Source organism: Suillus paluster, assembly GCF_016628075.1.
Source record: "Suillus paluster strain FC165 chromosome Unknown EDB91scaffold_83, whole genome shotgun sequence".
Classification (NCBI taxonomy): domain Eukaryota; kingdom Fungi; phylum Basidiomycota; class Agaricomycetes; order Boletales; family Suillaceae; genus Suillus; species Suillus paluster.
Genome location: NW_024537643.1, coordinates 111105 through 135162, shown reverse-complemented (window position 1 = coordinate 135162; position 24058 = coordinate 111105). Strand labels below are relative to the sequence as shown.

At 45.4% G+C, this 24058-nt stretch overlaps 8 protein-coding genes across 8 annotated transcripts; 3 read left to right on the top strand and 5 right to left on the bottom strand.

The window, feature by feature from the left end:
* Positions 1–797: 797 nt before the first annotated feature.
* On the top strand, positions 798–1410 carry EDB91DRAFT_1085992 (uncharacterized protein; the record flags this gene model as incomplete). Its single annotated transcript, XM_041315974.1, has 4 exons — positions 798–818; positions 870–896; positions 945–1148; positions 1195–1410. The coding sequence occupies 4 exons, from the start codon at positions 798–800 to the stop codon at positions 1408–1410; spliced, it is 468 nt and encodes a 155-aa protein (XP_041172360.1).
* Positions 1411–2054: 644 nt separating this feature from the next.
* Positions 2055–2456, bottom strand: EDB91DRAFT_1060347 (uncharacterized protein; the record flags this gene model as incomplete). Its single annotated transcript, XM_041314337.1, has 1 exon — positions 2055–2456. A coding segment is annotated over one exon (402 nt), but the record flags the coding sequence as incomplete, so codon positions are not given.
* A 2290-nt stretch (positions 2457–4746) lies between these two features.
* On the bottom strand, positions 4747–5542 carry EDB91DRAFT_1253348 (uncharacterized protein; the record flags this gene model as incomplete). Its single annotated transcript, XM_041323634.1, has 3 exons — positions 4747–4958; positions 5011–5324; positions 5376–5542. 3 exons carry the CDS (start codon positions 5540–5542, stop codon positions 4747–4749), a joined length of 693 nt encoding a protein of 230 aa, XP_041172358.1.
* A 1176-nt stretch (positions 5543–6718) lies between these two features.
* EDB91DRAFT_1253347 (uncharacterized protein) lies at positions 6719–9169 on the bottom strand (the record flags this gene model as incomplete). Its single annotated transcript, XM_041323633.1, has 4 exons — positions 6719–7465; positions 7534–7682; positions 7736–8735; positions 8789–9169. 4 exons carry the CDS (start codon positions 9167–9169, stop codon positions 6719–6721), a joined length of 2277 nt encoding a protein of 758 aa, XP_041172357.1.
* A 355-nt stretch (positions 9170–9524) lies between these two features.
* EDB91DRAFT_1253346 (uncharacterized protein) lies at positions 9525–11397 on the bottom strand (the record flags this gene model as incomplete). Its single annotated transcript, XM_041323632.1, has 6 exons — positions 9525–9585; positions 9637–9689; positions 9736–9855; positions 10798–10971; positions 11022–11297; positions 11353–11397. 6 exons carry the CDS (start codon positions 11395–11397, stop codon positions 9525–9527), a joined length of 729 nt encoding a protein of 242 aa, XP_041172356.1.
* A 2236-nt stretch (positions 11398–13633) lies between these two features.
* On the bottom strand, positions 13634–16384 carry EDB91DRAFT_1253344 (uncharacterized protein; the record flags this gene model as incomplete). The annotated part of the gene is made up of 11 exons (XM_041323631.1): positions 13634–13787; positions 13846–14009; positions 14055–14309; positions 14367–14441; positions 14488–14676; positions 14728–14868; positions 14918–15028; positions 15081–15323; positions 15380–15421; positions 15788–15880; positions 15929–16384. 11 exons carry the CDS (start codon positions 16382–16384, stop codon positions 13634–13636), a joined length of 1923 nt encoding a protein of 640 aa, XP_041172355.1.
* A 230-nt stretch (positions 16385–16614) lies between these two features.
* Positions 16615–17813, top strand: EDB91DRAFT_1060386 (WD40-repeat-containing domain protein; the record flags this gene model as incomplete). The annotated part of the gene is made up of 4 exons (XM_041314338.1): positions 16615–16735; positions 16781–17243; positions 17291–17350; positions 17402–17813. 4 exons carry the CDS (start codon positions 16615–16617, stop codon positions 17811–17813), a joined length of 1056 nt encoding a protein of 351 aa, XP_041172354.1.
* A 952-nt stretch (positions 17814–18765) lies between these two features.
* Positions 18766–23883, top strand: EDB91DRAFT_1085985 (uncharacterized protein; the record flags this gene model as incomplete). Its single annotated transcript, XM_041315973.1, has 11 exons — positions 18766–18769; positions 19018–19041; positions 19095–19306; positions 21065–21377; positions 21428–22089; positions 22156–22308; positions 22362–22784; positions 22831–23036; positions 23086–23105; positions 23246–23398; positions 23450–23883. 11 exons carry the CDS (start codon positions 18766–18768, stop codon positions 23881–23883), a joined length of 2604 nt encoding a protein of 867 aa, XP_041172353.1.
* Positions 23884–24058: the final 175 nt, after the last annotated feature.

Here is a 24058-nt window from a genome sequence, read left to right as displayed (position 1 = left end):
GCGAGGGAGTGCAGGGAGTATTTTCATTGTCTCGTACTAAAGATACACTATTAACTGTAACACAGCCTGCTCCGTTACACATTCGGTGTTTGTGCGTATGTAGTACTTACTATGAATGAACATGCCCATATATGGGAGTGGCAGGGTGGGAGGGTGGGACACAGGCTGACACATACTTGACACATACTTGACACAGTGGCGGTTTCTGAGTTTTGCCCCAGGCAAGATTTTAATCAAAATGAGAATGATAAATTAGTCATTTGTACTTTGAATTTCATCGCTGGGACAATAGAAAATTTCGACTGATGGCAAAATGACAAAGCACAATAATACATTTCAACACCAATTTGAAGTGCATCTAGATGTATAAAATACTCGAAGTTTTCTCCTTTTGAAACATGTTGGCCCAAATTTAAACTTTTGCAATCTTATTTTATCCAAAGATAAATCCAGCATTTCGAGCGCAGAAAAATGTTCTGCAAAATATTATATAGTAATAGGTGTTTTGCCAGTCCCAAAAATTTTGAATTTGCCCTAAATTTAAATGAGATCGAGAAAATGCAAAGTTTAAGCAATGGAGAATTATAGTGGGCATTCATTGGGCGCTCGCTGGGCATTCAATAAGCATTCATGCTGAGCACAGTGGATGTGACGTGTCACGCGTTCGACCTGTTCATTGAAATCAAACACGTTAATCTTCAATAAGCATTCGCGCTGAGCACAGTGAACGTGACGCATGACGCGTTCGACCTGTTCAAATCAAACACATTAATCTTCAGACACTTTTATCAACAACGATGGCTGAAGTGCACACAAACGTAAGTTCTCAATAGCCCGATCACATGCAGGGACTGATCCATTGTCTGCAGGAAGTTAACATTGATGAAAATAACTATGTAAGTAATGCTACCGTCTGAGTGAGTACACTAATTCTACAATATTAGCTTTTTTATGGGGAGGTGGAGCTAGAGCAGGCTGGGGATGTTATGGTGCAGGCTGGGGATGTTATGGAGGAGGCTGGGGACATAGAGCATGGTGGAAACGTTGAGTACGCCGGAGACATTGGGTACGCCAGAGATGTTGGGCACACCGGAGACATATGGGAGCAGAGCGGTCAAGAAAGTTTTGCAATAATGCCATCCACAATAGTAAGTCCACTGCTGCTCACCACCGTAAGCAAATTGACATGTCTAGGTGTTATGGGACTACGCACAGGAAATTGTACAAGACGATATGGAACACAGGCAAACTCATCCGCACGACCCACATCGCGCTCACCCCCCCATCCAAATGTTGCATCGCGACAAATGCCTCCTAGCGTTGATGGTGGAGGATAGGCGCGAAGTGGTGTTCCAACTATGGCAGGAGTTGGACGAGATAGAGTATCTATTGGGTTTAGAGCACATCTAGGGTGTGTTCTACCAGACGAGCTGCCAGTTCCTGGCGGACCTGCATTAAGTACATTCATAGATATTCTGCTGTGATTTGTATTACCTACTCGATTCAAATGAGTGTGGAAGTGATGTACTGGAACGCCATCCACCACTTGCTTGGCTTGCCCGTCTCATCAGCATACAGGTGTTCTACCAGACGAGCTGCCAGTTCCTGGTGGACCTGCATCAAGTATGTTCGTAGATATACCGCTGTGATGTGTATTACCTACTCGATTCAAGTGAGCATGGATGCATCTGCTTTGCTCCTAGGTGTAGGATAATGGACATTTGATGCTTCATGCTGTCGTCCATACTAAAACGAAAACACGAGAGATGTATGGTATGTTCACCGCTCAAAACTTAGCTGGACTTGCCAGGTCAGGCGCATCAGTAATGAATAAGTAATTTAGAAATGCACACCCACCTCCTGTCCGATACAAATGCCCACCAACTTCCATCCCGATAGATTTTCTTAAATTAAATGAGTTCTGCTCGCCCACCCGCCTCACACCCACTAAGCATAGAGAATTTTATAATGTCACTATGTACACAATTTGCAGCTGCACCTCGGAGGACTCTTTGCTTCATGTGAGTACGTCAACCTCTTCTCATTCTTCTCCATCAAGAACTCAATCCTATTAGTTGTGAGACCATTGTAAATGTCGGAGAGAGAGAGATACGCACACGACACAGAGACACGGCAATGATATGCTGCGGGGAGAAGTTCCACCGTGTGAAATGTGACACTACCCACTCAGGCATGACAACCTCAAGATGGTCAGCAAGCGCCGACGAGTGTAATTGAGCCAGGAAGTGAGGATAATGGCGAAAAGGGTCTGGGTAAGAGAGTAGTGGGAGGTGACACCACACAGCGAAGCTTACTCCATGCTCGGTCCTGAAAATATACTTGATGGTTCCTGGTGTTTGCGTGTGCATAACGCCGTCAGGATAGTAGAGGATCAGGCTGTTGCCCACGTGAGTGGATTCACGTGCATAGATTGATCCCTTGTAGATTATGCGAGCATGCAAGACTGCTCGCTAAACATTAATGAGGCATCGGAGGTCTTCTGGAATATCTTCTTTGGGTGTAAGAGGTATTGGGCAATCTTCAAGTATAGCATCAACTGTGGGAGAAACAAATCTGTCAAATAAAGATTTGACATCCCTAAATACGGGAGGGCAGGAAGGCCGGTTCAGCCAGTATTTCAGTTTTGCAGCCTTGATGTGCGAGGCAAGGAGAGTTTATTCTCGCTGACCTTTATTAGAACCACCAATGTTAGAAATCCATCACGACCAAGAAGGTAAAAATAATACCAAAAATGTGGTTGATTGGCAAATGCTGCAGCTGCCTGATGAGGTGCTCATATGGGAAGCACCACCACGACCACACAGGACCGAAGAGCTGCAAATAGTCCCAGACGTGCAACACCATGTGGCCATTAGTACGATGGGGTGCATGGGGATGTAAAACCTGTAAGTCTTGTACCCATGCCACAATGTATCCATGATATGCTTCTACTTGAGCGGCTGTCATGAATCGCAGACATGCGATATGTACCGCAGAGACAAGGGACATGGTGTGATTGAGGATGGCGCGACAATTGGCTGCAACTTCTGAGGTGCAATGTTGAGATCCTTCGCCCCATAAACTAACCAGCGCTATGGGTAAGTACACAGTTGTCAATGTGCGCCATTTGTCAGCCTTCAGGGTTCCAGCTTTTGCTTCTCCAAAGTTATATGGGACTGATCTTAATGAGGACAGCATATCTGTTGTTTGAATAACATCAACAATGCGTTGCATGACTTCAGGGGTAGTGATGCGCAATTTCGACGATTCGGTAGTGAAAGGCTTTGTTTGATGCTACAAAGCCAATTAAAGCAGCAGGTTGAGAAGATGTATGAGAACGCCAAGAAAATTACATACCCAATGAATAAGTGATCCAACCCAGTGGGCCTTGTAGACCTTTTTTCCAGGGTGCGTGACATCTGGCACAATGCCCAATTCCACCGATACAAACTGAAGGCATGCGACCTTCTTCGAAGAAAGCCTCCTCTCCAACTCGGTCATGTGAGTCTCAACGAGCAGAGTATCATTGCCCACTACGGTAAGGAGGTCACAAATGGAATTGACACTCTTGATGTCTTTCTCCCAAAAGCCTTCAGGCTTGTTGAGATTGATGTGAAAAGAAGGGAGAGGATCAGACTTTCACTGCGCCGAATCAGCTGTAAGACCCAAGAATTCGCGGAAGTGATCGTGCGTGAGACCCTCCAGTAGACAATGCATGGTATCAACAACGAGTTGACGAGAGGGATCCCAGTACGATAACCTCCAAAGTGTTGACCATTGCACCCCGTATGATGCGAACAACTTGTTGCGTTCAGCTGAAGTGCCAGCGTTCTTCCACAGCTCAGCAAGACAGCGCATTTCATTCTTGTCCCGAAGTCCCCAGTCTGCAGAATGAATATCTGTTCTACCACAAGTTGACCTGTGCCAGCAATGGCATGCAGTACAATAAAAGTGACTGGTTGGACCAGCTAGCTGGGCAGCCTTTCTCGCCGCTGGGAGGTCGCACACTAGACATGCTATAGCGCTGCGCGTCACCCGACCATGTGCCTGGAGAGCTGTGCAGGAAAAATGTATCCCGCATTCCCAACTTTCTACCAAGTTGTCAACCACGGGATCAAGGAAGTGATTCGACTGATCTCCCAAGGGTTCTGAAGGTCCCAGAATGATTCCGGCTAAGTACATGTTTTCTGGCTTGTATCAGATATTGAGGGGGAGGTTCAAGCACACACAGGATATTATTCCAGTGGAAGTCGATGCAGTCCGCTGAAGATTGCCCTCAATGTTGAAAAAATCAACGTTGAGCGTGAAAGCGAATCGACCCTCGCTGCCTCTGTCAATAAATAATGATTGCGTGGGACCCTCGAAATTGTGAAAGAAGTCGGTATCCCAGACATCTTTGATGATACGCGGTGGTGCACTCCCAATTGAGGATAGCAAATCATTGCAAGGCCTATCCATTATCGCTTCCAGGTCGGGACGAGACAGCAGTCCAGCGAGGTAGTCGTGGAAGTGGTGATAAACAAATGTTTTTATTGGTTCTAGTTGCCCACCAAGGGAGCGCTGCAGCAATGGTTCGTCACAAGGAACATCCTCGGGTCTCAGTCTGTTGGAACAATTGGGGGGGTGACATGCACTACTTGAATTGAGATTGGCCTTCTGTTTGAAGGTGCAGTTGCACGCAGGACAGACCGTGTAGGTAGTGGTCTGGCCGTCAAGCTTGAAGCGTGAAAGGGCGGCCTCCATTGTTCACAGGATCTGAGAGAGTGTGTTTTGTTGACGAGACTCAGAATGGGGGTTTTGCGCATCCATGGCAAGGCTCAAGATTAGGGAAAGGACGCCCATCAGGAACTCCCCATGTCTGCGACCGATGCCGAAAATGACAATGGAAACGGCTCCCAGAAAAAGGGATACCTGGGCAATCTCGTTGGAATAGTTGATGGACAAATTGTAATGACGTGCTTGCCTTTATGTCAGTGGGAAGGACATAATGTAAGAATAAACAAAACTCACAAGAATCAAATTCAACTGGCCCAGACAACAAGGGAAGCCCATCTTCCTTCCTGAAAAGGAGTTTTTGCATCTTGTCACACGATGTCTCTAGCCGAGTCTTGCGAGAGACTATAGAGGAGACCTTGTGCTTTACTTTCGTGAGGGTCTTGATTGTTGCAGCCAGGTCATTTCGGATGGACCACAACACATCACGAGACGTTGCACAGGAAAGTTGAATGTGAGCCCTTTCCATCCGTGACTCCACCACGTTCAAAGTTACTTCAGCCTTTGAATGGAGCCGCATCTCGGCAGCCTGGAGGGTGTGGGTGATGTGTCTGTGAAGCGAACAGTTAGCATGCATGAAGCGTGTGATATGTATCACTCACTGAGTATTGTTGACAGTGAGTTCAGCATCCAGGTAAGCCTTTCCCTTGTCTTGTTGGACTTCTGAATGCGAAACCCACAATTTGTGGTGACTATCTGAATGAGCATTGTTATTGGTTAGGGTGATAGCGAATAGTTCGGTGGCGATATCGTCCACCGGTGTCGACATGTTGGACTGATGCATTGGGCGCTCATGTTCAAAATGTTGAGGGGACGGTGGCTCGCGATCTGGGCTGGGCTGGAGAATGGCTTGACGAGCGAGATGAAGTATGGAACTTTCACATTCGGATGAGGTCGAAATGTTGACAGCGTGCACTAAATACACATGTTTGATGGCAATGGACAGGTCTTTGCCACCAGGATTCCTAGGTACGCCGTCCACTCCAACATCACAACATTGTGCACATTTGCAAAGAAAAGTTCGACTAGGCATCTAAATAAACTTTAGATGATGATGATCAAATATGAAGCTATTGATGATATTACCTCTTGAGAAGATGGGAATGCGGCGAGCGCTTTAACAGAGGCTTAAGTACCGGAAAAAGAGTGAGGATTAAGGAATTATGTCAAAGACACCGATGTACTTACCAAAGTACAATGTTTGCCCTGGAGACTCCAGTTGTTGTAGGATACGTCCATTTCGGTCAATGCTGCACAACACCCGCTAGCTGGGCGCTCACCTGTGAGCATTTCAGACGATTACAACCAAAGACAAGTGAGGGACTGACCAAAGTAGTTAGCACTTGCGCCGGATGAAGTCTACAAATAAATTACAATGTCTGTTGATTAAGGATGTGCTTGCACATACAACAAAGGGGCCTGAGTGCACTAGGTCGGATTTTCACTTGAATAATTTCGTCAATGCACTCTAGAAATACAACTACTACTTGAAATACAATAGTTGTAACATTAACATTGCAACAAACTCGAAAACAAGTACATGATGGTCAGAAGGGAACCAAATTAACAGGAAGGCACGCCTAATGTAGTAAATGACTACATAATCAAGCTCCGCCACAATTTTAGGCTCAGCGCCCGCTCTTGAAATAATCTACATAATCAACATACTACATGAGTAATAGATCTGCAATTAATGTTTCCTCCCAAAAAACAAGCCTCGTAAGCATTGGGGAGGAACAAGAAGACAGATGTTTATGAATTAGAATGTCGCTGGTGATTTTGCTTAATGTTAAATGGTCGACTGTCGACTGTAAAAGTGCGTTTCATTGATGCATCAAGATCAGTCATGCATTGTAACAGTGCTAGAGAACATGCGTAAAGGTATTGTAGGTATATGGTAAGTGGAAATGTGAAATTGGAAAGCATAATGCAGCACATGCAGATGTCAAGGAATAAAATGAGACTTTAGGGACTTGAGCTCATTCAGGCCAGTCACCAATAGCGTCCCATCACCGACTTCTGACAAAACACCATGCAGGCTGGGTGCTCCACTGTCATCTTCTGCCACAATATCATTTAGCCTACGTTTCTTGCCAGTTGGGGTGACTTCTGCCCACGAAGACAGTATTGACTTCGTGACCATGCGACCTGCTGGCTTGCACATAAGTACTTTTTGTTCCACAGCAGGGTCTTCAGGCCAGCCAGGTACTTGAAGGTACTTGTCGTAAAGGTCTATAACGGCATCGTGTGAGTGTAGGACCTTCATCCCCATCTCATGCTTGTAGGCAAGAGACTCCTCCATGAACTTCTGTACAGCCATGTACAGTTGCCCTTTCACCGCTGACTGTTCCTGCAACACTAGCTGGAGGTTTGCAAGTGCAGCCCTCTCATCATCTGGGATCTTAGTGTACCGATGCGAGAAGAACACGCAGAGTTCAGCGACCAGATCGTCGAGAAATTTGTGACCGACAAACGTATCATGTGGAAGGTTGGTTCTCGTCAGGAGCCAACCCTCTTTTGAGGATCCTCCGTTGAAGACCTGCGTCAAGAGTAGTGTCCGGTCGACAATATCCATGGAAGTTTCTGTGTACTTTAAAGCTGTCCAGAGAAGGACGTAAAGACTGGATTCAAGGTCGTCCGCGACACTATGAACGGCATGTATATGTGAGATGAGGTAGGCAGACATAAATTGCTAGGTTCCCTTGGTGACAGAAAAGATATTACAAAATATAATAAACCTTAGGAATGCAATGAATTTACCGTGTGGTTCTTTTGTCGAGGACCCTGAATGGTAACTAGCTTTGCTAGGTCCCAATCGATGAGAAGGCCAATGCCATCGTGTACGACAATGTTTCCAACACTGAGGTCTCGATGTAACACCTTTGCAAGTTCATATGTGTCTTTATGAGCTGTGTGTATAAATAAGATGAAGATGTATTACTTTGAGTTCCAAGATACGCACCAATCAGTGCGTCACGGATGGACTGGACAAGTTGATGAGAGCTCTCAAACTTAATCAACATCACTCCCACAATATTGAGAGCCAGGCGATGAAGAGTGTGCAGAGTGATAGCCATGTCACAGTTGGGACGTGCCCATGCAGAGCTTGAAAGCCTGACAGTCTGGGTGATTTGCTGAGGGATAGAGCGGGGTACGTCATGGCATGCAACACATGTTGCAATATTGCAAACTCCGTGTGACTTTAATAATTTGTAAGTCTCGCCCTCCAGGAGGAGGACGTCTGTTAACAATACCTGCCAAGAGTCCTTGAACATTACGACCTTGTCATTGAGAAGATCAAATGCAGGACACGTGCATGTCCCACGGCCGACGGGCGGAACACCATATGCAACGGGTTGAGGGATGATCAGGGTCAACATACCAGAGCCATTAACAATGGGGATGGAAACTTTAAACATGCGCTTGGCATCTGGAAGCTTTAACTGCGACCTTGCAAGGGCAGCCTCCTCGGCACTGGTGGGAGATACAGAAGTATCGATGCCACACAGTTCAGGTGATGCTTGTGCATAGTGATGGAAGAAGTTGGCTAAATGTGGCTCAGTGTTGTAATTGATAATGCTAGTAATGATAGCACCCTCCCTATCCCATCGGACGATGCGAGCGCAATCACTCACAATCAGGACAGAGAATGCATGGGAATGGTATTGGGTGCCAAGCTGAGCTGCAGCATAGCTCGTGATTTGTCCCAATGTGTCCATGCTGTTATCGGTGGGAGATATGATGCTGTCACCAACTTTGTGGAATGTGTCATGGCAATAATCACATTTGAATTCGATGATTATTTCTGCTGTGGAAATATTGGTGCCACGTGATGTTGCATCGGCATATACGCAGACGTCTGGCTTGACGCTGAATGTGAATGACGAACAATTAACTGTGTCTGCATGGTTGTGGGAGTCGATAAACGATAATTGAGGAGTGAAATATTTCATGGTGTTGATCTGTAGTTGGACTCTATCAACAATCTCAATGTCACAGATGCGGGGACACTCACGAATGGTTCATAAGCATGCTGCTCATTAACAGCAGAGAGCGTGCTGCTGAATACGCCAGGAGCGAAGGCTGAAGTGAAGCTCAAAGCATCATAATTGGGTATCTGTGAAGTTGGCAGGAACTCCTGGAGAAATTCCCCAGCTGGCATCGGGCCAACGACATGACCTTTCATCTTGTAGCCCATGGCATTGAGAGTTTCGAGCCGGCATCGTGTATGCGTTGTGTAGGGCAACATCGTGGAACTACCAAATTTAAAGGGAGTGTCGAAGATAGAGGGATCTAGGGATGATGCAGGAGGAGGAGGCAGAGGCCCTATCGGTCGTGCAGCAGGGGTGTTGGTCCCATCAGCAGGCACTTCTACTATGTCAGGCGCAAGGAGCATGGTATTTCTAGATACAGTATTACAACTATAGTACAGTGAAATTGATATATGAAATGATGTAACAGTGGGATGATGTAACAGGTAATGGGGACACCAAACCGTCCCAAATTAGATGAGGGAAGAAAAGAGAAAAAATAGTCATTATTTCGAGCTTATATAGTGAATGACTCGGTCGGATGTTCCTGAAATTGGGTGCTGATAGGTAAATGCCGGTGAGCCGGACTCTAAAGTTGGCACCGGTGGGAAGCATGCTTATAGCCCAAATATTTCTTTGTATAAAGTACACTCAGCGCCCGCTTATCGATTCTGTGGTTTAGCCGTAAATATGTATCTATGAGGGGGAACAAGTAATGAATTACGAGGAGCGCTCAGGACTCTGCAGTTTTACAGACACTTCAACATCAGCAGCTGCAATTCTGCGCATAATATTAACAAGATCCCCAGCAGTAACGCTAGAGTAACCTCACATACTGACATGTTTGACTTCAGGAAAGGCTTCGATCCACACCACAGATAACGCCTGTGGCCACGATCAGTATTGAGATAGCAATTGAACAAACACATACCAATGCATCTCCTGCAGGGGCAGAGGATGATCCTGCAGCATCTGAGGAGTCAATCGCCAAGTGATTGATGCGGACTGCTGAATGAGTGCCTGGCCAAATCATTGCCGAAAGGGAAAGACTCTGTGAAGGTAGGGAGATGAGGAGATATCTGACACTATCACAATGGCCGATACATTATAAAATGGTGGTAATGTAGTCAGGCAATGCGTCATGAGCTTGCAATGAAAGTACAAGGCAGCCGAGGGCAGGCGGTTTACGGAGACTCTGAAGGACTGGGAGGACATGGGACAAAGGTCCATCTAGCGTAGATATAGATAGCATCAAAGGAATGATGGTTCGATTGGTCCTCCAGAAACCACCAGGTCGCGGAATGATACTGAGGTCATTAATAGCAGGGTGGCAGGCCAGAAAATGAATGAGTGTGGATGGCGCACAATCAGCGTCAACTCGGAGTTCGACAAGTGTTGGGATAACCAAGTACCACAGGAGTTTGTCCCAGTGTGCAGAGCTGAGTTTGATGGAAGTAAGTCAAAGCTTCTCCAAATGGGAACAGCGGATAGTCTGGATCATGAAAGGAAGGAGCTTTGGGGAAAATAACATCCCCGAGGACACCTCAAAGGCTTTGAGGTGATTTGCACCCACGCGCCCCTGAATTCGGGTGAGTTTAGTGATGGCTGATGGGCCAACGAAATGGCAAAATCCCATGTACATCAGTTCTTTGCAACCAGAGGCATGGATGTTCTCGAGGAATGTAATTATTTGAGGGAGAATGGGCGAAGCGAGAATGTTGAAATTCCAGAAAAGCGTGATGTATTGTATCAATTTGTGAGGGACGGATTGAAGGAAGTGCGAAAATGCAGATAGCTGTGGGGCTCACAAATCAGAATCCAACCAACACAACATCATACGTGGCGGACAGAAGGTATCCATCCGTATCCAAGTAGGCAAGACGTCAAAGTTGGGTGAGTCTACATGGATGTGACACAGGTCCTGTGGTGAAGTTGGAAAGTTCCGGTTGGCAAAGAAGAGCAGACCAGCAATTTCTCTCAACAGAGAACAAACTTGCGCAACATAGCGCATATCTTGTGCTCCTAGAAAAGTAACAATAAGAATGAGGATTTCCGCGGGCAGGGACCAAATGAATGCCGTGGTGTTACAAGGCTCATAAAGCTCTATGCGCTTGATTGAAAAGGGTTCTAGTTGAGCATCTGCTTTATGCTTCAAGAATATGTCAGACTACAGTTGAGATCAGTAGAGTCCAATATATATGGGAGACCTTTCCATACTGCCTCCCTGTACAAATGTTTGGCTGCGGGGCTTGTAAAGGCGGTGGTGCAACAATTTATAGATCTGGGTTGCAAATTCATAGCAACTTGGCGTATGTTGCCTGTGGAATAGGATTGCAGGATAACCTGGCATATGTCGCCTACAGAATAGGATTCCAGGATACGTCGCTTTTGAGGGGATACCGAGTCATCAAAGTCGATGTTGTGCTTCAGGGATCGCGCCTTACTGTGTTGGGTGACAGCATCCTGCCGACCAAGTGCTAGAGTGCTGATGTCCTGTAGAACAGCAGTTAAAGGGAGCCTATATGCCTACACCTATGAAGAGCCTCACCATGCCAGAGGTGGCAATCATTGATATGGAGTCCCAAGAATGCATCTAAGAAAATTTTGTAAGTGACAAGCAGAGCAATTGATACACGGAGCAGACATCACTAAAAATGGATTGTTAACCAGAGATGTGAGTAAAGGAGGGATTGAAGACAATTGTAATGATCTACGCCTGCTTTAAATTGTTCAAAGTCTGAGGAGCTTATTGTTTGGTCCTGAGGAGAGCGATTTGTTCGATCTATAGGTTTAATCTCTTGCAGAGGGATAAAACAGAAAGATTTCATCAGTGGCAGAGGGGATACACCAGAGATTTAATCACCTGCAGAGGGAATAACCAGAGAGCATGTTCGAATAGGGTATGACTACTTACGGAAGCGAGTAGGAAATACAATACAATTGAAACATACTACTAGATGGGACGGCCCAAATGCAAACTGTAACGACTGTCAGGGCCCGATTTAAAAGTTACACAAAAGTAGGATTGCACACAACTCACTCATGGTGTTCACATTAACATCACCTCGCAGCAAAACTACTGCAGTCCATTGCAAACACTTCAATCCCTACATTCGACCCTCGCAAGAATATATAGCACCAACGGCACCTCTAACGAGGAGGTTTGCTATGTATTTCGACGAGTACAAGGTTGACCTGGAACAGGATGCAGTAAGTGTAGATGGAAGCTCATAATCTCAAGCACTCACTCAATGAACTGAACCTCCCAGGTGTGGATGGGATCTGCTATGATGATCGACAAACCCAATTCACCCGGCAAGATATCAGGAAGTGTGAAAGACGCAGATGTTCCCAATAACATTAGTAACAAGGTTATGTTGACAGGCTCATGGACTGACAGTACATTTCAAGGTTGGCAATCTCGAGGTGGTTCAGGCGCCAATCTTGGTCAATGTTGCCAATGACATCGGTGGCAGTCAAGCTGTGGGACACGTGTCTCTGAAGAAAAGCAAACTTATTTGCGGCCTACAGAAGGCGATCAACAAGTGTATTGAACATCTTTGTGAAGTGGGCCATCCAACTACTAACCTCTTGCGCAAGTGTATTGAACATCTTTGTGAAGTGGGCCATCCAACTACTAACCTCTTGCGCAAGTGTATCAATGCCGCATTGGAGGGTGCATTGTTGGGCATAGAGATAGACGACATTATGCCCAGGCATGGCTCCAAAGGTGGAGAACCCAAAACACACAACAATGAACAAGATGACGTAAGGCGATGAATTGGTGTCACAATAATCTCGATTGATTATGTTCATTAGAAGATTCATACCAACGACAATGATCCAACATCTGGCATGCCAGGAGGATATCCAACTGTATAGTGATATTGAGACGTTGATAACTTAAACTACTGCACATAGAACATACCGAGCTTGCTACATTTGAGGAATATGTTATATGTATGTTTGTGTTCGAGTCACCAGGGACGCAGGAGCTCTTATTTATTTCTTAAACATTGAAAGGAAATCAAAAAGAAAGCTTCAAGTCAGTGAAGGCCCACCTAATATAGAGAATGACTTACACATTTAAACTCCGCTGGATAGAGTGCTCCCAGTTGACTATATGAGAAGCATCAAAGCCATAGAATAGCAATATTGTAGTACAAGTACAGGGTGCGATAGCTGACAGTACAAGGTCATATTGAATAGTAGAAGAAAAAGAGATAACCAGGAATCCAGGAATCAGCTGTCATCCGACTTGTACATGAACTCAAATGATTTCACCTGTGTGCAACCATAATTTCAATCCTCTGGAACTTTGTATTAGATACCTTGACCGGTGGATGTTGGTCACTCAACCACAATGGATTGTAGAATGTGCTAGGTAGACCCGCGACTGCTGGCCAAATAGACTCTTGCTTGGCATTGTGAAGACACTTTGTGGGCTTGCTTCCCCTTGGAGTGAAGACGGCTGCACCCACACGCTGCTTGTCAATGATTTGCATCTCATGACTGAAATTGGCTCTCCAAGGCATGGTCTTCAACCGAAAAACCAGAACCCCGCAATCTTCATCCTCACTTTCATCAGAGCTCAGCCATCTTTATCCAGTGTCTCCACAATGGAGTTCAGATACACCCACACATGTAGATCCTCCTTTCCGGTCGCTTTCCTATCACTGAGTAGCGCTGATGTGAGCTTTGGTGAGTTTTGAACTTCTAAGGAGCAACTTAACATTCGTCGACTCCACGGGGACATAAACAAACATGACTTACTGTTGTCCTACAGGACAGGACCCTAGCCATCCACAATTGCTCGTTCGTATGGTCCATCAGACGATCTCCCACTTGTCGCATAGTCTCACGAGTGCCATCACTAAGGACCTGAGGATGGGCTTTTCTCCAGCACCTGTGGCATTGATCACATTTGTGTGTGATATCACTCCTGATTGAGTGCTGGGACCATCCGGTCCAGTGGTTCCTCTTCTGCAGGGTCATATACAGGGAACAGAGAAGATCGATGACCTTTTGGTTCCAATCCAACTTGTGTGTGGTCGTCATATCCCACTGCAGTGCAAGCAAGTCAAGACCGGGACCCATGTCGCCTATGAAGGACGAGATGGTTTCGCATGATGCTCCCTCATGAAGCATGTACTCATCATCTTTCGTGAAATGGAACACCTCTTTGAATAAGTCCCACACATTCGCCTGATATTTCATTAGCAATGCTGTTTGAAAGAGCGAATTGCTCACCTTATTCTCTCGATGTTGAGCGTTGGTGAAATATTCAACAGGAGGGTCAGTGATTTTACGTCTTGAGCGAGGTCCACAAGGGGACGGTGTCTGTTGAACCTGAAGAGCTTTCACGAGCGCCTCAGCGAGCATTCCGACCATGGCGTGTTCAATCAGAACATCAGCCAATGGCGAAGTCAAGGGACAACCAGCATTGCCACTGGTGGAAGTCTGAGGTTCTTCGTCTGCAAGAGATTCTGAGCGTACATCAGGAATCTGGGAAATAATGGGTGTGATGATAGATACAGAGGGGAAATACATATGTTGACTTACTGGTGAAAACCCTAGAATGTTAGGGCATGTAACAGCAGGTCTTTTGCCTACAAGAGTTGCCTGTCGGATTTGGTTCTACAAAATTGTTAGAGCTCGTCGCACCAACACTTTTAAGATGCACATTCAATGAAGCGATTTTTGAACCATACTCAGCGGCCAGGCGCACTAATTCCATTTCATTATCAGCACACTGCTTCTCTCTTGCTACAAGGATCTCGCATTGATATAAAGCATCTTTCTCTGCCAATACATTATCTTGTTCCACATGTGCGGCATTTTGTGCCTCGTCAAAGTCAAGTGCCAACCAGTTCTGCCAATAAAAGTCACAACAGTCCAACCTGCAATATAAACAATGTTCTACCTGGATTGCCGTAACTTCATTGCGGTGCTGCCGTTCCAATGAAGTGAGTGCCTCGACTTTGTCGCACTCAAGGTATGCATTCTTGTCATGATACTGCCTGATGACGGATTGCATCTCCGATTCGTGTGAGTGAGCATCCATCTGGAGGCGAGTGAGACATGATCATGTATGATGCGAAATGATGCCTTACCTGCACGTGGTGCTTTCGAAGCAAAAGGTCGTGGTAGCTATAGCGTAGCTCACGCACATCATCACGCAGCCCGGATGAATGATCCGTTTCCTTGAGAACAACTTTATTTGGCTAAATATATGTATGTTAGCTGAGATACGAACAGAGGTATAGGAAGGCTGACACACTCATCCTCCTCCTCTCTCATCCTATGGAGAGCCACCAACAGTTTATATAGTGCCATTGTGAAGTCCTCACCGAGCGAGGTAGGCTCGAGCGGCCGAGTGTGGATCACGGTAGAGGCAGGCTGGGGTGTGGGTGGATATGTGTGCACAGGGTGAAGCTCCTGGAGCGAGCAAGACTTGACAGCTGAATCGGTTGGATCCTCATCAGGATGAGGGGGGAAAAAAGCCATCAGGCGGGACATCTTGTCTTGTGAGACTGGTTCAGCATTTGTGGAATTTATCTTTAAAGAACACTCACCTCAATGAGGTGATCATCTAGCCGAATAGAAATGGGCATGGTCTATAGAACAAGTGTACTCTAATATCCAATATCATGGAGCTTTAAGTGTGAAACAACACATGACCTTGTTAACATTAGAGGTACAACAAAGTTTGAACTCATTCTGTTCATGTCAAATAACTACTTCTGTTCCATCAGACCAAACTACTTCTGCTCCACACTACTTCTGCTCCAGACTACTTCAGACTACTTATAACTATTTCTTCTTCGCATGTTTCTGTCGCTCCTTAGCGGAAATGTTTTTCAATTGCATCTGAATAAAATCTCCCACTGGCCAACACCCCATATAGTCATGTAATTCCAGAAAGTGAGCGACGGCCTCAATGGGAAGTTAGAGGGAAATAAGTGTAAAAACTGCAGACATACCTCACTCTCAACAGAGGTCAACGCATTAGGTGTTTGGTTTGTCTTGCTCTTGCTAGTGTCGCAATATTTATTGATCGATTGGTGGCAATGCTCCTAACGTCAGTATGAATATAAGATTGGATCGTAGCAAAAGGATCTTACCCTTAACTTCTTGAACTGATCAGCATCCCAGTTAAGTGCCTTTTCCAAGTTGTATCCTCCACGACCTGGGCGCCCTGCTTCACCCTCTGGTTTGGGAATTTTGGAGTCATTGGACTCCGTTGACAAGATGGAAGACCACATTGACATCTGTTCTGGCTCGCCATTCTGGGAAACCTTGTCTGCTAAAAACGATACTGACTTGGTGACTTTGGGAGTGGAACCACAAACAGGGATGGGTGTGGTTGCACAAAACGATGTGGTTGTGAAAACACGCGATGGAGTATGAATGTGTCCCCGCAGCGTATGGGTAGAGAATGCCATCTCTTCTTGTGGAGAGATCAAGATAAATGATGCCGTTGGATAGAGCATCTCTGTGTGATACATTAATGATGGAAGTTGCTGTGGAGGACCATCCGCCCGATAGAATGCATTGACAGGTGCAGAGGTATGAGGCATGATGGGACTGATCTTACAAGTTAGACAATGCTTTATCCCCAAAGTTTGTAAGGACCCTAATTGGGGACACGTGCCCGCTAGGGAGTTACCACGGAGATGTCATCACAGATTACCTGTTGTTGTCGCCAAGTGTTTTTGTTATTATGTATACCATGTCATCCAACTATGGTATATACATTGTATTAAAGACCTCAAAGATATTAGAAAATTGACTTACATCGTGACCACCAATGTTTTTCCTATCTGCCAAAAATAGCAAGGAATACCGCCTTGAAGGGCACCTTGTCGGACACAAGAACACGATCAATTGCTTGACTGTCTCAAGCAATGGCAGTCTGTTGGCAAGTGGTGGTAAGTTGAATATGCGACAGTCCCATAGATAGACTTACTAGGAAGTAGGCTTGGACGGGATGAGGATTTGGGACCTCAAATGGCAACTTCAGCTCCCATCTCCGTGTCAAAACGTAGGCCTTCACAATCCAGCCGATCCCGTGACATGTGCATCCTGGATCACCCGCCAAGAGGTGACACGAAAGACATTGTGTTATGGCACAGGACTGGGATTCATTGGTATTTGGCAACAGCAGGGCGAAGGCATGGAGGACTTTGACACCAAAGTGTCAAGAAGAATCAGCACAGGTAAAGAGATCATGTGCCTTACCTATGATCATGCTGAGGACGACACTTGTATTGCTACTGGGACACAGGACAAATGTGTTCAAGTTTGGTCATTTGACTTCAAAGGACCATTAATTCCAATCTTCAGCATTGAGCTCTCTACCACAATTCCGCGCACAATACACTTCAATTGCACTGCAAGTCAAAACTTATTAGTCTTCGGAATGTATGATGGAGAGGTGTACGTCAATACAGCAATCCTCACAATAATTCTAACATACTTTGTAGACATGCTCTTCGGGGCACAGATGGAGTTATTATTGCCATGAACAATGCTGGACCCATGATGTGAGTGATTTCATCAGGAAAATATTGGCATTCCTTACCATTTAACCAAAGCGGGCACACTTCCATGGACGTCGCCCAAACACTGTTCCTCATCGACAACGTGATGAATGGATTTAGCTTGCACCGATTGGACGATGCAGTGTGCATCCGAACCTACAATACTAACCCAGTCAAAACATTTCCGAAACAATTAGTGTTCGGCGAAAAGACTGACGTGGTGGTCGGTGGCAGCGACACAGGTGTTATATACGTTTTCAACAAGAATGAAGGAACCCTCAAGCAAGTGTTGAGGCATGCCAACAAGGCGAGAGTACAGACTGTTACAGTGTGGTATTTTTATCGAGTTAGAGTAGGGTTGGCTATCGCGATAGCTCTGCTCACATATGTTAGCCATGTCGTAAGTCATAAGTTATCATTCGTCCGCAGTGTGACGACTTACCCTGATTGCAGTGTGTTACAATGAACACATTGATTTCATTAGAGTCACTGGGGAATATCTGGCGAAACTTGGCTCGACTGCATGACCCAACAAATCATGACATCCGTGTCTGGGTAGAGCAGTATATTGAGCACCGAGGGGAGATGGTAGTAATCTCGAATGAAAATAAGATACATACTGGGTGAGGAAAGACTGGAGCTGACAATGACATGGGGCATGACGGGGAGTCGCAGGCCATTATTATTCTCGGTATCTAGTATGGTGTCACTGTGATGAATTGATTCAATACACCAAATCAAACTATGCACGCGGGCACGAATTACCATCTGTATCATGATTGCGATGAGCAGGTGAGTGCCGACTCTACGTTCTGAGCGCGCAAAAAGCTATAATTAGAATGCCCAATGTACGAATGTTCAAGAGTCTAAGTCAATACTATAGGAAACAGACTACGAATCAATCATACTACGAATCAATCATACTACAAAACAGACTACAAAACATACTACAAAACAGACTACTAGCTTAGCTATATGAAAAGTAGAGCTATAGTAGCTAATGAACACCTCCCTTAAAGTGAAAATCTGAAAGAAGTCGACAGTGTAAACAAACACCATTATATAGAGAACAACTATAATCCAAACTCCGCCGGAGATTTACCGAAGCGCCCATGTGACCAGTCTCGAAAGTTCTGAGATGTTCTGTTTACATAATCATTGCCTGCAACTGGGTTTCAATTGTGTAACTCATTCTCTATATCATGGCCGTCTTCTCAAATTTATCTTTTTTTTCGACTGTCTTGTACAAGAAGTGTAAATACATAGAATACATAGAATAGCACTGATTAGTAGCGGGCGATCATCGCCTATTCTTTATATTCGCGCACGCACCCAGTATGCTCCCCTAAGTTTGGCGGGCGGGAGGACTCAGGTTTTCAACTCTGCGCAAAAACTGAAATCCACCACAATACCTCACAATGGGTAATGTTGCGCTAGTCCACAATTAGTCGTTCACTACAAATACTGATCTCGTGCCTTGATAGTTTTCTTTCCACTACCACTACCTTGACACATAATTGAACTTTGTGATACTATACTTAGCGTAGACTTAATGTATTGAATACAGTATGTGACATTTTAAGTTTGTTTGTAATGCTGCTGAAACCAATTGTGTAGAACTACAGAAAGAATGTCCAAATGAGCTGCATTGAATGATGACGCACCTACAGCAAAGCGCATCAGAACAGACGAAGGTGAGTAGCGATACAATATTGTCGATCTCATTATTCATGCATGCGTATCACAGGGAGTCAGAGTCAGACCTCAGCCCTGGCGGATGAGGGTGCATGGAGAATTTTAGAAGAGTTCCTTACCACCGACATGACGTACTCTCAGATGGAGGAAGCCTTTCTATCGTACCTCGGTAATCAATATTCTGAAGACGACTGGAAGGAATCACGAGATGCGCTGTTCTCCGGTGACAGTGATGACAATGTCATCTTGGAAAACCTTCGCATTGTAGAGGCGAGGCACATACAGTGGCTCAAAAAACTGTCCGCATGTTTTCACATTTTTCACTATCTATGATATTGTGTGAGAATATACAAACACCTCAAGGACATGCTGGTACCATATTGTAGCACCACTTCAGGGCTTTCAATTGAGCACTATGGCGTGGGAATTGGTCAAGATATGGTTGAGATATGAGGCTTCCAAAATGATGACTCATGCGGACAGTTTTTTGACTCAAGTATTTTACAGTGATAATCAGGTATTCTAGTACTTTGTGTGACCTCCCTTGGCTTTAATTACTGCCTCTATCCTTCTAGGCATACTCTCAATCAATTTCTGGCAATATTCTGTTGCAATCCTTCCCCATTCCACTGCTACTCTCTCCCATAGCTCCCATACTCCTTTAGGGGGGTTTCAGAGGCTTGAAGCTTCTTCTTGAGTGTTCCCCAGAGATGTTCAATGACATTGACATCAGGGGACTGTTCTGGTCAGTCAAGAACATTGATATCATGTTCTTCAAACCATTTTCTGGCTCTCCTAGATGTGTGCTTGGGATCATTAGCCTGTTGGAAAATGATGTCTTCTTCATCAATCCCTGATTTAGCTATGCTAGGCAGCAAGTGGTCATTTAGAATGTCCACATACTGCTCAGCATCCATCCTCCCCTCAACTTCAGCAAGCATACCCACACCATTCCATCCAATACACCCCTGTACCATTAGAGAACCTCCTCCAAATTTGACAGTCTCACCAACCTCTCTGTCTGTTAGAGAATCTCCCTTCTTTTTCCATACATATACCTTCCCATCTGACCCAATCCTATCGATTTTGGTCTCATCTGACCATATAACATGCTTCCAGTGCTCTACAGTCCAGTTTTGATGGGCCAAGCCAAAGGTAGTCTTCTCTGCCTATGTTTGATAGAGAGAAGAGGCATTTCTTCTTTGTTACTGCCTTGAGATGAACTGCCTTGAGAACATCCCTCACAGTTTGTGAAGAGACAGTGGTGGTGATGGTGGAATTGATATAATGGGTGGCTTGGACAGCATTATCAGCCTTTCCTGCAGTGATATGTTGAATGTTAACCCTCTTATTAGTAGAGGTGGACATCCTCCACAAGATTTTTCCATGTCCAGGTGGCTTTCTTTGATAAACTTGGCCACAGTAGACTTGCATACTCCAGTTCTAGAGGAAATTTGATGAGCAGAGAGGCCAGAATAGGACAAAGAGAGGATATTATCCCTTTGAGCAGAGGAGATGGCTTTAATGGTGATTATGATCATGACACATGAAACATTCTGGTTTATATAGTTAGATATAGTTTTAAGAGTATGCCTAGAAGGATAGAGGCAGTAATTAAAGCCAAGGGAGGTCACACAAAGTACTAGAATACCTGATTATCACTGTAAAATACTTGAGTCAAAAAACTGTCCGCATGAGTCATCATTTTGGAAGCCTCATATCTCAACCATATCTTGACCAATTCCCACGCCATAGTGCTCAATTGAAAGCCCTGAAGTGGTGCTACAATATGGTACCAGCATGTCCTTGAGGTGTTTGTATATTCTCACACAATATCATAGATAGTGAAAAATGTGAAAACATGCGGACAGTTTTTTGAGCCACTGTACCTCCGGCCTTCTGTACACCAAAAGATCATTCTGTTACGGGCAGCCGATTGTCCCGGGCGCGCGTTCGACCTTCGCGTAGACCAGCCAAAGTAAGTGAAATGTTCTGATACCTTGATCTATATCTACTAAACAGCAACTGAAGTTAAAAAATCCCTACCTTGATCTGGATGCAGAAGAAGATGACGAGGAGGAGCAGGAAAAGGAGGAGCAGGAGCAGGAAGAAGATGACAACGGCCCATCTGAGTCATGGAAGGTTTCATGCTTGCCAGGATCATCATTGGCCAATAAGTTCACCGCAGTCATCAATGACCTCTCGAATAGATTCAAGGATACACAGCAGAACTCATCGCGAGATCACCAGCGTCTTCCCTCCTCAATATCTGGCTTGATCACTTCGACTTCAGCTCGATTGCAAGACAGGAGGATGTATCTCCTTCATGTCAACCGTAAGTCTTTCTAATGACGTAATGTATCATTTTTCACCAATAAATTACAGGAAATGTCACAGACTATATTGCTCAACACCTTCGGAAGAAGAACTTTCGCGTTACAGTGTCAGCTTGGCTAGCAGGCCAGCTTTACGTGGTGGCGGACAGCCCAAAAACCATCGCCAAATCCCTTTCTTTATCACTGTACCTCACCGTGAAAAAATATGTCTATATACCGGATGAAGAATGTGAAGTGGTCGAGTGGTCTTGCGCAACATTTCCCAACCCAGCATGGGTGAGGTTCAAGCATGACAAGTACAAGGGTGACATAGCCCAAGTCTTCAATTCTGACTTACCAAACAATTTTTTCGCGGTCTTAGTTCCCCCACAGGAGTTCCCCTATCCCATGCCTCGGGGATCTCAGTCACTACTTGACCGATCCCGCCTTCCGAACGGGGACACAGTCTCCAACATTAATTGCAGTGAGGAAGTTGTAGGATGCAAGTACAAAGGAGAAAGATACTATATGGGCCTCCTACTTAAAAGTGTTCATCGTGATCGCCTAGAACGTGTTGTCTGCCCTCATGCTGACGACATTCAACTCCACCTACAATCTGGGTGGGGCCAGTCCTTTCTCAAGTCAACTGTAGTTGCGTTTGCCATGCAGTTCTTGCGTGTAGGCAATTGGGCCAGGATTCTCAAAGGAGACCTTAGTTCAGAAATCAGTCTGGTCATTTCGACCGACCATCCTGCTGGTGTTGTCACCTTGGAGCTGACCTTGAGTGGTCGCTGAAAGGAAATAGACATCCAATTAGAGGACATAGAGCGCGTGTTTTGGGTCGGCAACACAGTTCAAGTGGTAGCAGGTCCATACTTAGGTGTGGAAGGGCACATCATTCAAATGGTAGATGATATATTTCATCTTTGTCAGGACATCTCGAAGGAAGAGGTAAATGTCTCTTGTCAATTTTTTTAAAAAAAAACATCTAATACAAGGCATAGTTGGAAGTTTCCAAGTACTACCTAGATCATCGCCCTCTGAGTCACACGCTGCAAGCACAGCTGCCAACTCAGCAACCTTTAAACCCTCTCCCTAATATTGAATCCATTCAAATTGGGGATTCCATAGATGTGCTTGTGGGGGAGCACATGGGGAAATCTGGCATCGTGCACTGGCTCTCCAAGGGAGGGAATTATCTGTGGTTCCAGGATGGATTGTTGAATATCCCAGTTCCTGTTGCAGTTGTTCAGCGGATCCCCAACCTCCAGACACTGCAGTATATGCAAGACAGGGGTTATGATGTCAAGCCTGGAGATGTTGTGAGAGTTGCCTGTGGGCCAGAGTATCTGACAAAAGGGGTCGTGCAAAGCATTGACTTTCCAAACACTTGCTTGACCCTACTCTCTGAGATTGACCACTCGCTAGTTAGTATTAATTCTCCTCGACTTATGCATGTCTGACTTCTGACAGGTTGACATTCCCATCAGATTCGTGATCAAAGTACACAATGCCAACTTGGATGTGTTCAAAAAGGACATTGGCCAAGAAGTTTTCATTATTGGGGGTGACCACAAGGGCTACCGAGCCACGCTGTACAGTTTCACCTCCAAGAATTGTACCATTGCCGTGCATGGGCAGCAGCACACCACAATCCAACTCAAGGATGTTGCTACCAGGTAAGCGACACGCACATGTTTGCAATGAATTAATTTCATAGGTATTTAGGTATGGAATGAGGTTGAACGGTACCATGCTCGAAGGAACCGACATGTTATCTTTCTGCGAGATGCAGAAAAGATTGTACTTAGCCCTGCAACCTTGAAGCGCCACCCCCCCCCCCCCCCCCCTGAAAAGGTTCCCTTGAGCTCGTCAGCTTCCATCGTAGATCCTAGCATGTCATCATCCACCTGGACCGCCTGGACCACCAGCCCTGAGGGTCCTTCGTCTAGCCTCAATCCCTCACAGACAGCCAAACCTGACCCCTGGACTGTCAACATGCTGGATAACATTGATGCTAGCATGGAGGAACCCAAAGAGAGTGAGTCCTTCAATAGAACCGTCCACAACATTCCCACTTATTTGATCCTAGGCCCGTTAGCTTGGTTGATGAACAAGGAGTTTTCTTCCAAATTCACTACTTTTCACGCAATGTTGAAAGTCTCACCCTCATTCATGGGAGGCAGGCTACACAACCGATTTGTGTCAATGGCTTGTCCTGACCCCTTCCTCGGTCTGAATGGACCTGCCCCCGAGGGTTATGTTGCAGTGTTCTGCTCATCAAATGGTGCAGGCGCTGCGATTCAGCACTATCATATACCTGCCACAGATCTGAGCGCAGCTCCCCCACACAAAAAAAACCAACAGTGTATTGTTCTGCACGGAAGTCATTGCGGTTCTATCTCCAATGTAGTTAAGTGTCACCTCAAGAAGAACACTGTAGACATCGCAATTACTCCGTCAACATTTATCAATTTGCATTTTGATCAGATTTGTCTTGTAGAGCAGTCACACATGACTATGTAATACCAAATACCATTACCACCTTACCATAATCATTACCTTAATAATATGCTGAATGCCCAATGAATCCCTTATGAATGCGCAATGAATGCCCGCTGGATGCACATGTCATTTTCCCATGCATCAAACTTCGCATTTCCCCTATCACATTTCATCGCAAGAAAAATTTTGGGTTTAA